The 15,797-nt window shown below is 42.9% G+C and overlaps 1 protein-coding gene across 1 annotated transcript in view; it reads right to left on the bottom strand.

Annotated features, from left to right (window-relative positions):
• Positions 1–4,175: 4,175 nt before the first annotated feature.
• The window catches only part of OC90 (otoconin 90), an 18,649-nt gene continuing 7,027 nt past the window's right edge, over positions 4,176–15,797 (bottom strand). The window contains exons 7-14 of the mRNA XM_010160545.1: positions 13,919–13,975; positions 11,910–11,960; positions 11,536–11,592; positions 9,502–9,651; positions 9,047–9,145; positions 6,091–6,265; positions 4,959–5,065; positions 4,176–4,486 (exon numbers count right to left, since the gene is read on the bottom strand). Coding sequence (XP_010158847.1) covers positions 4,176–4,486; positions 4,959–5,065; positions 6,091–6,265; positions 9,047–9,145; positions 9,502–9,651; positions 11,536–11,592; positions 11,910–11,960; positions 13,919–13,975 — 1,007 coding nt within the window. The remainder of the gene's footprint in view (positions 4,487–4,958; positions 5,066–6,090; positions 6,266–9,046; positions 9,146–9,501; positions 9,652–11,535; positions 11,593–11,909; positions 11,961–13,918; positions 13,976–15,797) is intronic.

Raw genomic sequence — 15,797 nt, 5'->3', positions numbered from 1 at the left:
TCCTGGCTGAACCCAGCACAATTCCCTGGCATTTTCTCCTGCTTTTTTTCACAGCATTCAGTTTGCACAAGGACATGAAACGATGCAGTTTTGTGCTTCATGATCTGGAAGAACACACGTAGCGTTTCTGTATCCAGCATTAGGGTGCAGTCATTGATCTGTAAGGAATACCTTGGTGCAAAGATTCAACCCTGTAGAACAGGATTATAGAGAAGAACTTTTCAGCTGAATCGCTAGAAAGTTTGTAGCAACACTTTTTGACCATAGACATGTTAGTAAATCATAAAATCACAGAATTGTTTGGGTTGGAAGTTGGAAGGGACCTTTAAAGGTCACCTAGTCCTACCTACCTGCCATGGGCAGGGACATTTCCAACTGGATCAGGTTGCTCGGAGCCCTGGCCAACCTGACCTTGAGTGTTTCCAGGGATGGAACATTCACCACATCTCTAAGAAACATCTTCCAGTGTTTCACCACCCTCATTGTGAAACGTTTCTTCCTTATATCTAGTGTGAATTTACCCTCTTTTTAGTCCATTACCCCTTGTCCTGTCACTACAGGCCCTTGTAAAAAGTCCCCCCCAGCTTCCTTGTAGCCCCTTCAGGTACTGGAAGGCTGCAATAAGGTCTCCCCGGAGCCTTCTCTTCTCCAGGCTGAACAAGCCAAATTCTCCCAGCCTTTCATCACAGCAGAGGTGCTCCAGCCCTCTGATCATTTTTCTGTCTGTCCTCTTGGAAACGACAGCTCCATGTATTTCCTGGCTGAAAGCTCCACAGCTGGACGCAGCACTCCAGGTGGGGTCTCACCAGAGCAGAGTACAGGGGCAGAATCCCCTCCCCCGACCTGCTGGCCACACTTCTCCTGATACAGCCCAGGATACGGTTGGCCTTCTGGGCTGCCAGCGCACACTGCCGGCTCATGTTCAGTTTTTCATCCACCAGTACCCCCAAGTCCTTTTCCTCCGGGCTGCTCTCTATCCATTCTCAGCTCAGCCTGTACTTGTGTTTGGGATTGCCCAGACCCAGGTGCAGGACCTTGCACTTGGCCTTGTTGAACTGAGGCTCACATGGGCCCACTTCTCGAGCTTGTGCAGGTCCCTCTGGATGGCATCCATCGCTCAGGCATGCCAGCCACACCACTCAGCCTGCTGTCATCTGTACAGTTGCCCAGGGTGCACTTGATCCCACTGTCTGTGTCATTGATGAAGATATTAAATGGTCCTGGTCCCAGTATGGACTCCTGAGGGATACCACTTCTCACTGATCTCCATCTGAGCATTGAGCCATTGACCAATACCCTCAGGATGTGAACATGCAACCCATTCCTTATTCACCAAACAGTCTACCCACCAAATCCGTATCTTTTCAGTTTAGAGAACCGGCCTGGTTTGCCGTGAAGCGGCAGATCTTTGTACACAGGGGGTTTCCTTAGTTAGGGACTTGCAGGGCAGCAGAGACCTGCCAGGAGCCAGCAGCTCTCGTGAGAGGTGCTGACAAGGCCTGGGCATTGCCAGAGCAGCCACAGCCACCCACATACCTATAAAAAAGCTGGGGGAGCACGAGCGACCAGGAGCGCTGCCAACAGAGCAGGCAAACAGCGTGACACGTCATGGGTGATAGCTGTGGGTTACTGCCTTCTGCGGGGAACAGAGCGTCCAATATGCCAGATAGACCCCTTCCTCTTACAGGAGTCGACTGCCTCCCTGGGGTCTGGATTAAGGACATGACTAGAAAACTTCCTATCCAGGTACGGCCCTCGGACTGTTTCCCATTATTGCTCTTCCGTGTGGGCAACGATGAAGCTGCAACATATAGTCCAAGAGCAATCAAAAGAGACGTCGGGGCCTTGGGACAGGTGGTAAGGTAGTCTGGAGCACAGGTGATTTCTATCCTTCCACTTGTGGGCAGCAGTGTTAGAAGATACAGATGGACCCCATCTATGACTAACACATGGCTCCGTGGCTGGTGTCACCACTAGAATTTCATGGTTTTCAATAACGAGATGGTCTCGATGGCACTAGGCCTGCTGGTGCCAGATGGGATTTGCCGTTCTCAAAGAGGGAAGAGGGTCTCTGCTCACAGGGTAGCAGGGCTCATTAAGAGCTTTAAACTAAACGTGAAGGGGGAAGGGGTTAATATCAGGCTCATCTGTGACAAGCCATGGGATGACAGGCTTGCAAGGGCCCTCAGCCTGCTCCTCTGAGACTCGCTGGGTACACTGGAACCCACTTGAACTCTTGCAGAGATGAGCCTGGGCCCCCTGAAGCAGAGTAGACTAGACTAGACTAGACTAGACTAGAATAATTTCAGTTGGAAGAGACCTACAACGATCATCTGGTCCAACTGCCTGACCACTTCAAGGCTGACCAAAAGTTGAAGTATGTTATTAAGGGCATTGTCCAAATGCCTGATAATCTGTGACAGACCTGCGACACTGACCACCTCCCTAGGAAGCCTGCTCTGGTGTTTGATCACCCTCTCAGTGAAGAAAAGCTTCCTAATGTCCAGTCTGAACCTCGGCTGATGCAGGTTTGAACCATTGCCACATGTCTGATCACTGGATACCAGGGAGAAGAGATGAGCACTTGCCTTCCCAGTTTCCCTTCTCAGCAAGCTGTGGGGAGCCATGAGGTCACCCCTTAGTCCCCTTTTCTCAAATCTAGACAAGCCCAAAGTCCTCAGCCGCTCCTCACAGGACATGCCTCCCAGCACTGTCACCAGCTTTGTTGCCCTCCTCTGGACACATTCAAGGAGGTGAAATTTGGCCCTAGCGTTCAAGGAAGCAGTTGAAGAGAATAAAAGAAAGGAACACCAATCTTACTCAACCGAGTAAGAGAGTGGGAATCACCAATCTAGTGGTCAAAAGATCTCCTGAGTGATGCAAACACAACACAAAGTCAGTAGTGGCAGGGCAACAGATGAAAGGTCAATCAAGTTTAAATTATAAATTATAAATTGCTTTTGATCACAAAGTCAAACCTTCATTCTTACAATTAGATGTGCTTACAGAGGAAGTACATTATTAGTATGGCTTTCATTTTGCAAATGCGTGCTCAGCGCAAGCATGGAATTATCAGTAATCCCATTTTATAAAATGTTATATGCCATTTTGGGCGAGTCACATTCTGAGTTTAAGCTCTGTATTGGCCTCATTGTGTGCTGTATGTCTGAAATCTAATGAGAAAGACATTTCAGCACTATACCTTTGAGTGCATCTTTCGTATCAAAATAACAGGATTGCTAGTGATGTTGATCCTAGCTGAGTTTTATTGTTGTTTAGCACTTTTATTAGTAGTCAAGTTCTAGTAATTTTATTTCTTGTTGTAATATTTTATGCTCAAAGCATAGTCAAAATTAGCACCTTATCAACCAAAAGGATATACATATCTTTCTGTACTGTTGTTGTCTGATAACGAGTGAACCTTATGGGTGGTAAATTTTGAAAAAAAAAAAGGCAAAGAAACATAGGTTCAATAAAAAGGAAAAAGCATTATTCAAGCTTTACATTATATACTACAGAGTACATTAGTTTTAGTTGATTACAGGAAGCAGAACCTTTAAGTCTATTCCCTTTAGCATCCTGAAATCTATCAAAACTGGAGATAACCATGTACAGAGCTTTGGGGCAACAATGTGTCTTTTACTGTCATCATCCGATTGATCAGCAGAAACTCTTTGGGTTGAAAATTGCTATTAGATAAGAAAGGGAAGAAGGAACTCATTTTCATGTAATTACCTTAGCCTTTCTTTGGAGTGTTTTGTGCTAAGCTCAGTAAAGGAAGAATGTCTGCAAAAGGGGTTGGAGGAGTTGCAGATTGGTTTAATTAAAAACCTGAAATTCTTAGCCACCATCAGCAAAATCCAGTCTGAATCAACTACAGAGTTAACAAAAATCAGTCTTTGATCAGAACTGTTCTTACATAGAAATCAAATTAAATTATACAGAATACTGTCAAATAATTATTTAAGGTAGTAACTGAGCTAAAGAGATGGTCCAAGTGCTGACTTCACTACAGTTGGAGTTATACAACCTAACATTTAATACCTAGTCTATGATTACATCATTTGTGTGCTGGAAAGTGGAAGGCAGTGTCTACAGTGATAAGCAAGTGTAAGGAACGCAATGCCCGACTCTGAAAGTCTCCGTGCCGTTTCTCAACACGTGGTGGTGGTTGGTTATTCGCCTCCATGTTGCACCATTCCAGAGTTTCCAACGGGACGGTGTGCCTCTCTCTTCGCTCTGCTTAACACGCTCCGCAGGGGACCTTCCTCCTCACTGCTCTCCTCTGAGCTGGAAATCCCGGTGCCTATTTCTGTGCTGACTGAAGGCCTTTCGTAAGGGCCTCTTTGACATAAGAGTTTCTCCTCCTGGCACTCTTGCCTGGGTGGAAACTTAAGGCTTTCATTGAAGAAGGCAGAAGCCATGCACTCGGCTGCTGTCTTATCGCAAGCACATAGTAGTTTCTCACACATGCTCCAGCCAATACCTTAAAAAGAGGTTTCAGAATTAACGATTGAAAGCAGTTACAATTAGTCAGTGTGCAATTTGCCATCGGTAAATGAGCTTTGGAAAATAACATTTTTAAATCAGCCTTGAATTTTAGTCTCCAAATTCATCTTCAGTCATCTAAATATGAGCCTGACACCAAGGTGCTGGGCAGCTGAAGGTCTGACTGGCCTTAGTTGAATTTGTGAATGTAAAGACACCGATGACTGACTTCTGTCCCCAGTCCTGAAATATCTAAATATTCTAAATATCTAAAAAAAGGTTCTCAACCTGACCTGGTCACGTCACACACAGTGGTGTAATAACCTTTGTCTCTACTAGGAAAAAAGCTTGGTTTTATAGTTAAGCATTTTGTGAGCCATATTTTTCTGTTTTCATACTGTAGCAGCCCACAGGCATGGTCTCATTTAATGTCATCAGGACAGAAGAAAATTCCTCTGTCTAGAACTTACATTTTGGCTTATGATCAAAACATAAAACTTCAGATCTTGAACTTCTTTCTGCATGACATCCAAGTTTCTGAACTTGTTCCATACAACAGTGATGAGAGAAGCAGCACCTAAAATAAACAGCAGGTATAACTGGAAAATACTTACTCCGGAAGCATCACAGACTATTCGTGACTATTTTATCTGTTTATTTTCAATGCCCATTAAAACTGAGAAATTTATATTTCGTATTAGGGAAAAATCTTTTCATAAGGAAGAAAAAAACCCCGAACACCAAACCTGTTCCTACTCTCCTTCACGACTTCTGTCCTAATTACTTTGGTATCATTTGCTTAACAGTGCTTGTTGTTTTTTGTTTTAATTTTAAGACACAATTACAGTTGTAACTGTGACATCATAATGCTCTATGAGAAGTGACTTCAAGTGTTTAAATGTTGTTGGCTGAAAATCTGAAAACTGCCTCATGATAGCCATAGCCTTGACTAGCCTTCGTGTAATCCACCTGGTCATCCGTAGGCCGTGTTATTCGTGAGCAAGAGTAGGAAAAGCGTGTGTGCTGCATACTAAGTGCTGTACTTTGACCTGACGCGGGCCCAACTTAGGAACTTCCACACAGGGAGAGAATTTTAGTTGTAAATGCAGCACTGCATTGCTTGAATTCTCTGCATTACTCTAGAATTACTGCGCTGTGTCAGCCCTACCAGGAGAGCAGACGGTTGGCTACGGCAGGTCTCGCTGGAGCTGTACTCTCTTCTGAAGGACAGTGCAGTGCAGATGTACGTTAACTCTTTGTTCATAGATCGCTTTCCAAAACATCTCTTAGCCAAGTTTCAGGGCAACCCTTACCCTCATCTCCTTCTCTGTATTCTTCCTTCTGCTCTACTTACGTGCCATTATTCTCCTTTCTTATTTTGAGTTAGTAAGTCCTCTCCAAAACACTGATGCAATAATAGAATGTGTCTTAGCAACATTTTATGTTTTATGTATTTAAGTGGATGCCTTTTTTTTCCCAAATGTGGTCTGGCTACTGATACATAGCTCTACCAGGCCCAACAAAGGGTGTACTGCTGTTTGTTAGTCCATAGGCACCCCAATAATACCCCTAGTTAATGACAGGTCATAGAAGAGTCCACACCTGTCCAGCGCATCTGTAGGATAACCTCTTCCTTCTTGGCCACAGTAGCAACCGTAAGACTCAAATTCCTCTGGGCATCGCTCAGTTAAACAGAACAGCATTTCTCCTAGCTGGGGCAGCTCCCTCTTCACTCTTCCATTTCCTCTCTCTTGCAGAAACGTTAATCGCTCACATACTATAAAGCAAAAATTGTTATTTGACACATCATGTTTTCTCTGGTTGTGGGCTCTCTTGTGATGATAGAAGTATTTTCAGAGCTATCAGAAACTTGTAAAGGCAACATTTTACTATTTCTAAGTTATTGCTTCAGTGTATGAACGATGACCCTTGGAATACTACTGAGCAAGACAGCAGAAGTGAGAGGAAAATATTTCAAGAGAAGAAGGAATCCCTATAAAGATATGAATTACAAGTCAAGTTGTATTCCAATGAGAGTACTTTGCAACCCTTTGTAATCCTTCATAGTTAATTTTTGTCTTCTAAAATACTCAAAACAAGCTGACTATTCAGTAACTTAGTCAGAGCATTCGGTCTTGGTTACTTCAGAAAATAGAGTCCTAACCTCTTGTGCTGGCACAGTGGTCACTGGGCAATGAATGTGTCACGCTGGAGGAAACAAACTTAAATTTCATTTGAAATACCTTCCACCTAGTATTAAAGGTGTATTAGGACTAAGATAGCCATTGATTCCTTCATGCTGTGCTTGTAAAATTGTCCTGATAAAGCTTGGTGTGTTGAGATAAGGTGTTTAAGAAGGGAAAGTCAGGTGCCCACCAAGCCACTCTATCAATCCTACTCCTCAGCTGGACAGCAGAGAGAAAATACAGAAGAGCCTGTGGACTGAGGTAAGGACAGGGAGAGATCACTCACTAATTACTGATCACAGGTAAAATGGACTCGACTTGGGGAAAAAAATTAATTTATCACAAATGAAATCAGAGTAAAAGACAACTGAAACCAAATCTTAAAGCAGCTTCCCCCCACTCCTTCCTTCTTCCCAGGCTCAAATTCACTCCCAATTTCTCTACCCCTTCCCTCCTGGCAGCACATGGGGACGGAGAATGGGGGTTGTGGTCAGTCCATCACACGTTGTTTCTGCTGCTCCTTCCTCCTCAGGGGGAGGATTCCTCACACTCTGCCTCTGCTCCAGCATGGGTCCCCCACACAGGGTGCCATCCTTCAGGAGCAGCCTGCTCTAGCCTGGGTCCCCCAGGGTCACTCGTCCTGCCAGGAAACCTGCTACAGCCTGGGCTCCTCTCTCCATGGGTCCACTGGTCCTGTCAGAAGCAGGTGCTGCCCACGGGTTCACAGCCTCCTTCGGGCATCCCCCTGCTCCAGTGTTGGGTCCTCCCTGGGCTGCAGGTGGGTCTGTGCCCCCCACCCCCCCTGGCCCTCCATGGCTGCAGGGCACAGCCGGCCTCACCATGGGCTGCACCATGGGCTGCCAGGGAATCTCTGCACCAGTGCCAGGACCACCTCCTCCCCCTCCTTCTCCACTGACCTGGGGGTCTGCAGGGCTGTTTCTCTCATATTGCACCTGCTTGCTCTCTCTGCTGCAAAATCTCCTCTCCTCAGTGGGTTTTTTCCCCTTCTTAAGCAAATTATCCCAGGGGCATTATGACTGCGATTGGCTCAGCCTTGGCCAGTAGCGGGTCTGTCTTGGAGCTGGCTGCATTGGCTCTGTTGGACAAAGGGGAGGCTTCCCGCTGCTTTTCACAGAAGCCACCCCTGTAGCACCCTGCTACCAAAACCTTGCCACTCAAACCCAATACAGCTACTGTCACAGAGCAATCAGTAGCAGTCTTGCTTTCCCAAAGGAAAGATTCTAGATTTTCATTTCAGAAAGAATTGTTTCCTGTTTTTTAAAATCAGCGAAGACCACCTTGGGTTATCACATTCATGCTTTTAAATTGTGTTCTATTAGAGCTATGTTGCCTCTATCCCAAATGCAGAAGCAATCTGTTGTAATAGTTCCTGTGCTGCCAATGTCTTGGCATCTCTGTATCCCAACTCTAATATGCCTGTGGCTTCAGCCACTCTGAAAGAACTGATATTGTGGGAATTATCCCTAAGGTTTCAGAGAACAGTGTGTTCCATGTCAGGAAAAACAATGTCGAGGGGGCCTCTTTTGGGAGTGCATCCTTCTTGCTTCCATTTGTAATCCCATCTTCCCTTCTGCAGCTGTAGACTGACCCTCCCTGATTCTTCCAGGGACAGCCCTGGATTACTTCCCCCAATGGGAAATTCTGCCCATGCACCTGCTTGGGTCTTTGCTCACTCATGATCATTCACCAGGAACGAACGCCAGGTTCATGCACTGATGTACACACTGCACAAGCTGATACATCCTATCAAATTTTCCAGTCTGATGGAAGGCTGGGTTGATTCTTCATGTCTGCTCTGTTCCAGTCCTAGGACCATTCCTCTCCATTGGCAAGCCTAACATGATGGATGGGAGAGTGTGTGAGTGAGGGTTTGCAGCAGTGACAGGTCTGAAATGTCTCGGGATCTCTGTGAACTCTGGGCCAGAGTTGGAATACAATCAGCAATGGTGAGAAAACGGCTTTGGCAAGAGGTCAGAGTGAGGAGCAGCTCCTTTTATTATTTCTGCTCTTTGTGAAATAAAGTAAGTACAAGATGTGACTAAATTAGGCCTAAAAACAAAAGCACGGGGGGACATTCACTAAGCTCATCTTAGATCTTGTACCATATTAAAGATGTACTTATAACCTAATCATAGTTTTTTAAGTGTTAATTACAGCACATTGGTGGAAGATCTTAAACCGTGGAAGATTTGCAGATGACTTTCTCTCCTGTTCTTACAAATACCAATACGTATGTGCTAGTCTAACTGCTTTAGAATAACTATAATTTTATACATAATGTACACCTACCTTTTAATATACAGGTAGCTGAATATTTCATTAGATGTAACCAGGTAAAAAACTTCATTTACCTTTTCCGGCAGTTTCATAGGGTCCTGTGTCTGACAGCGCCGGTTCCAGAACTATTCCAGGGGAAGCGGTTCTCTGGCCACCCCTTGCAGGGCTTGTCTCTGAAGGTGACGTACGCATAGATTAGACTTGCAAAGGTAAACTCTTCTTTCAGTAACATGTCCAAAAGTGCATGTTCTGAACCATAATCAATTGGCTGTCTTCTAATGTTTAATTCATAGTTGGAAGACTGATCATTAATGGGTGGTTAAGCTTTCCTGGTCAGCGTTCAACAGTGAACTGCCCTTTTCAGGGCAGTCAGTGTGGTGTATCCTGTGTTCTATGTGATCTACCCAGGTTTAGGAAGAAAATAGTGTTATTCTACATGTCCTTGAAAAATGCTGAATCCTCATATAGCTGGGAACAGGAATAAGGGAGTGCTGTAAATTAGAACAGGTGTAATTCAGTTTTTACTCACCTTTTTCTTTCATCCTTGCAGATGTGCCAACAGGAATCTTCTGGGTAGTGACAATTTTGACTTGCAATGAGTCAATATATCCTGGGAATGAGGTTGGGGAGGGGGTTATCTCTTTCACTGGGACCACAGCTTCCATAAATCCATCCTTTTCTGAATAAGCAGAAAGAGGAAAATGGAAGAAGACATGGAGCAATAAACAGGAAGATTTTCATTTTAGATGGGAAGTCAGAGTAGTGTCCTCAGGCAGAACTCGTGTGAACTGATGGACACAAAGAACAATTTCAAAATGAAGATTTGAAAAGCAAACAGTACCCTCGCTGGTCGTATCTTCACACTTCTTGCCTTTCAGAAAACATGTTGCTGGTTAAACAGTATAACTACTATTTGGGGATTTTTTTGTTTGGGTGGTTTTTTTTTTTTTTTTTAATTTTATATGTTGCATACTGAGGTAAAAAGCTGTACCAGCTGCTGAAACTCATATGGGTTGCTGATTAGTCAGCCGTGCTGAGAGATAAAGTACAGGTGAGATGCCATTTTCTGAGTAAATTGCTACAATAAAAGCGTCCATCCACAGGAGGGTACCAAAACTGATAGCAACATTAGGGCAGGTAGAAAACAATTTGACTGATGCAGAGCTGGGCAACCACAAGCAAATATTAAGGAGAAAATAAGTCAAGGATTAATAAGAACACAATTTTAAGGAGATTTTTTACCCTGAAGATTAAATTGGTATTTATTTTTAGATAATCTGAAGCTTTATTTTTGACCAGGAATGCTTGGTTTATGTGGGGATTACTTAACATTTTTCTTCCTTTCTTTTTTTGCTTTCACCTTTTATATAATCTAATTTGCAAATGAAAATACTGTTATCAAATGGAAATGGAATGGTTGCATTTTTTCTAAATGACAGTATGAAGAATGTGGCAATTTGCAAACAAAATGCTTTCAACATACTAGTGAACGCGTTTCCACATTTTCAAACCCTTTCCTTTTAAATTCCTTGGCTGTACTTATTAATTGGATTAAACTCAAGTTCATTAAATAAGTTCCTTTGAGGTTCTGTTTTTAGTATGAATTGAAAATAACCTGTGATAGGATAAGAGAATAGATCAAAAAAAAAAAAAAAGTGCTGCTAAGAACTAACGGAAAACCATGAAAGGTTGTAGAAAGGGAGCAACAGCAAGATGCCAGTTTTAGCAGCTAGCAAGGTGCACATTTTGTGCCACTTTGACAGCAATGTGTTGAAATGAAAGCGATTCCTGCCAGATGCAGAAAATAAAAACGGAGTTTGGAAAATTCTGCACTTAGCTAAGAATAGATAGTGCAAACCATCTTCCAGCAGCCATGCAGACCTCCAACACAACACACAGATTTTCTGGTACATTCAAGTTAATGGAGGAGAACATTTTGACCAGTGCTCAGTACAGCAATGCCATATTTCTGTGCTGGGGAGGGAGACATGCTCCAGTATAATCAGAGGCAAAAAAATGCTACTTTCTGCTCTGTGTGTTCAGTGTTTCTTGTCATTATTCTGGTACAGTTCAGACTGCCTGAATGATACTTTCTACAGAAAAAAGGGCCACTGAAAACTTCAAAATCTACCAAGGTTTCCCTCTTCTAGCTGTAGTTACTGGTGCAGCTGTGCTTACAGCAAAAACAACTGCAACAGCTGAAGCAGCTTTCAGACTGGGAAAGAATTCCATTAAATTCTGTACAATGAAGGATTAGGCAAAATCAAAATTAACTCTTCTGGCAGCAGATGCTATTTTAAAGGACCAACCATTATATCGGAAAACCTTATATGAAGAGGTTTTCACAAATACTTGTCTGAGAGTGTGAATGAGTGGCTGGGGGCAACAGGCAGCAAACACTTCTCAGTCTGGTTTTATTGTCTGTTTATCTGTTGTCTGACCCTGATCTAAATTTGATTTTCTGGCAGCCCTGTCGTCACCATGCATGGATTTTTAACTGTGATGCTTTTAGATGGAAGTATTGTGCTGTCAGCCAAGGGAAAAGGAAGACTGAGTCACTGACCTTGTATCGGGGGGACGGAGGGGGCAGGAGCTGTAACTCTGTGGTCCCTTCTGGTAACTGTACAAAAAGCAGAGGCATCGTGGTGGTGACCAACCTGCTCTATTTCTGCAATGCATGTCTGGAACGACTTGTACTGAAAACATAAAGCTTAACCAGACATCACTATAAACATTGTTTTATGAAGAGGTGATTCAGAGAAATGAAGTGGTTTACTTAGGGATGTGCAACTCAGCAGAAGAACTAAAGGTATAATCCAGAAATCCCAAACTGCAGATTTTTGCCTGTGACACCACAGACCTTCTTAAACCAAAATCTGCTTTCCCCTGGAGTCAGGAGTGACTGATTCATCAACAAAAGTATAATCACACTTTTACCTCCAGCTTTGGACGTCCCCAAGACCATCTCACTGGGCTCAAAAGAAATCACTGTTGAAAACAAAAAATGTAAACTCAGAAAACAAGTTGCCAGCACAGACTCTTAATGGGACATCAAGCTGCTGCAAAGAGCTTTTTCAGCAAAGCAGGAAGACCCACGCATTTCATGTATAGAGCTCTGCCCATTTTTCTCTGTGGTGCATTGATTGTTGTACAGAAGTGATACCAATAAAATAATCTAATTTCTGCGCTCAAATAATGTGCTTTACACTAACACAGAAACAGCATGACTGAAGTGCCAAATTCAGTATTAAATTCATTTGCCAGACAAATACATCCAAGAGAGTTACATCTAAAATAGGTTGTGCACAGAAAGATGCCACATTCCCCGAGAACACTTTGTCTTCGCCTCTGAAGAAGGTTCTGAGGAGCACTTAGCTTAATGCAGTTAACGGCTTAATGCCGTTCCCACAGTTGTCAGTGGTGAAGCTCCTATGGACTTGAAAGAGGAGACAGCTAGTTAAATGGTAAGTGCTTCTCCAAATATTTCCTTGAAAGTCTGACTAGGTAAGCTATCTGTGATACACTTTCAGCTTTCTAAAATTCCTAACACAGGGTTTTATCCCTTGACAATGGTTGGAGCCTGAGGATGAACTATACCTCTTTAGAGAGCACAAGTTACCATTTTTTTGGGAAGCCGAAGATTGCTACAGATGTGCAAATACAGTTGCACTCACTCCTTCTGGAGTTCTCAGTTCTCTTTCACCAAGCCTCCGGGCAGCAGTTAGAAAAAACATGAACCCAGATTGGAGCTGTTGTTAGATGAGAAGAAATATCTGGTAAAAACCCACCTTGGTAATATGGGAGAGGTGTGAAGGAACAGTCAGCACTTAAACTTGGTGTAAAGCCTTTTCAGATCGGTGCCAGATTCCCACTTAGGGCAATGGCTTGCTTTTAGAAACACAGAAGAGCACACTACAGATTGAAACCAGGTTCTTAAGTTCTCAAAAAGGGCAACTGTCCACCTCTCCCCACTCCCACAGAATAACTCCCGAGTTTCCCTGAGTTAAGCAACGGCTCGGTCGCACCCATCCAGTGCACACAGCCTGTGTGCTTGGGGGGTACAGGGTCTCTGTACCTGACATTGTGGCTTTGCTGGTGATGGGGCCACGTTACAAGAGTGCGTCAGCTAAATCAGGCAGTGGATGGCCTAAGGCTGGTCTCCTTCTCTGTTTCACTACTATATGACTTGGCTCCCACTTCCTAGGTGTGCCCCCCAACAGCCACCCGGGGCTTTGGGTGACCTCTCCACAGGCTCTTGTGTTGTGGTGCACACCATGCAGGTAGAAAGTGAATAGCTTTCTCATCCTGCAGCAGTAAGATTCTGCAAGTATCCGTTTCTGAAACAGATAGCTATTGATTTTAGCAGAAAAAATTAAGATTGTCAGAAGAACCACTTGGCCTTGTGGTTTAGGAACTCACCCAATAGGGACCAGTGTGAGAGGGACATCAACCTCGATCTCTACGTTGCAAGTAAATAAACCAACAGGCTGCTGGCTCATTTGCAACAAACCATGCTCAACTTTTCCTCGTGCCACTGCTTGTTCGTGTATAATTAAATGTCTCTTTAAAGACAACAAATATGCAACTCGCTCTGGGTCCAGTGGTTGGCAGCCACACAGCACGTCTCTGCCAAACAGCTCACCTGCTGCAGCCTGTGTTCCCAGGGAAAAAAAGGTCTGTTTGGATGAAAACAGGTTTTGTTGTAGAGTGCTCATTCTCAGCCCTTGGAAAATTTACTGTAAACACCGGTTAAGCACATCAAATGCACAAATTGAAAAATTTCACCTTCTCATTCAGTCTTGAAATCGATCACCAAAACATTGTATCTACTTTTATACCAGTCCTTTTAGAAGAGCAGAAAGAAAGCAAACAGCCTATTCTTGTATTTTACTCTTTCAGCTTTTGGGAGCTGAAAACAGTGCTTCTTGCACTGTACATTTGCAAACCTTCTTCCAGGGATGCAGTTGCAGGCTGTGTTTTCTCAGTCCCATGATGAAGGAACTCTGCAAAAATAAAAGCATTCTTACCCCAGGGAGTCATGCCTTAGGTTTCTTATTAGACAGGGTCTTGGTATAACAGCATCAGGGTCATCAGAGTGGGACTTCATGCTAAATATTACTACTCCAGTGCTCTTTTAGCAGTTGTTATGTGATGTAAATATAGCAAATACAAACCTGATCATTGATAATTATGGTAACAGTATTAAATTCCTGCTTTAATATTTATTTACCGCTGATACTAAATTCTACTCAGCAATATACAGTATAGTAAAAAAAAAAAAAAAATTCCTCAGTCTCTCTCATACAGAGTTTCAGTCTAAACAAGAGAAATCAGCTAGCAATCAGCATTAAGTTCCCATTTCAGCAGCTACTTAAATATGTGGCATATAGTGATGATATGAAGATAAGAATTAAAGATTGAAACAGCAAACAAATATTTAAACCCAAGCACTTGGCTAGAAACCTTGCAAATAGAAAAGAACCCATCTGAAAATATTTTTAAGTTGCTTTTAGTGTATTTCTAAATGAGGTTCAGGGTTCTCTTCTGAATTCCTTCTCAGAAATAGGAGTCATTTGGCTGAAATTTTCCTGGGCACCTGTGTAAACGCTTGTCATAAAAATAGTGCTTTAGTTTATCAGGCTTTTTTTCTCTTCTTTCCATATTTTGACATCTTGCTAAAACTTGTCTTTGCTTCTCAGAAAGGAATTCATAGTTTCCAAAATACTCTTGGTATTTTTCTGAGTATAAATTTATCTTGATTTAATATACTCCAGCTAAGGAAATACAGAGATAAGAACCTACCCTCTGTGTGAAGTGTTGTCATCTCTCTTTTGCTGGTGGTTTCTGAAAAGGAGAAAGGTTTCTCAGACTACAGTGGGAGAAGGGGTTTTGTCACTGTTTAGTCAGAATAGTACAACAAATTAGGAGTTCATTGAATCTATGCCTGTTAAAGCAAAGGTTTAAGCAAATATATTCACATTTCATTCACATTTTCCTTCAAATGGAGAATCTACCAAAATCCTTTTCCTAGAATCTGTCAGATAATAATTTTTTTTCCCCACAGCCTGACCTGGACAGAACAGCTGCAAAGAAAATAATGACATGAGTGAAGAATAAATTAAAATGTTTCATTCAAAGGATAATTTTTTTTTTCCATTAAGAAATATAATCAGGAGCCTAAAATTGGCAGAGGTATTCAGTGAGCTAGAGTTGAATCTATCTTTATCAGCAGTGGTAAAACCAGCATGATTTTCCTGTTAGCACCTAACAATTTCCCCTTTATCTGTAATGTGTTGGAACTGCCATGCTTTATATGAGAGCCATCTGATCCCAGTGAAGGATTACTGGCTTACACGAAACAATTTTCTGGCTTTGATGCAAACTTTTCTGCAGCATTTTCTTCTCCCTTGACCTATTCACAAGGGGATGCAGGCATCCAGAGCATGATATAGATGTGTATATCTGTCCTTAGCACTGGGGAGTGTGAATATGAGCCAATGGATTAGAAAAACTAACATTGATTTTTCACATCTGTCTCAGCTTGGGAGTTCAGAGGTTCTCCCCCTGCCGTGCTTTGATTGCAATCCATATGAATTAAGTTCTTAATCCATCCTTATTCCCACAGGACTGGTATTCAGTCTTACCAGGCTGTAATTTCAGCTACAGGGCACAGATCAGTGTATGACAATGGAGATAAATATCCCCTTCATCTTTAGAGGGGATTTTTCATTCCAAGATGGAAACTAAGTAACACAGCAGAGTGGGTCTTTTTTTGACTTTCCAGCTAGTTTTTGCGTGATTTAAGGGGAGGTTTGAGCTAGCAGT

The sequence above is a fragment of the Eurypyga helias genome, unplaced genomic scaffold (assembly GCF_000690775.1).
Source record: "Eurypyga helias isolate BGI_N326 unplaced genomic scaffold, ASM69077v1 scaffold541, whole genome shotgun sequence".
Taxonomy (NCBI): domain Eukaryota; kingdom Metazoa; phylum Chordata; class Aves; order Eurypygiformes; family Eurypygidae; genus Eurypyga; species Eurypyga helias.
The sequence above is the reverse complement of the archived record's forward strand: the minus strand, read 5'-3'. Positions and strand labels throughout refer to the sequence as shown.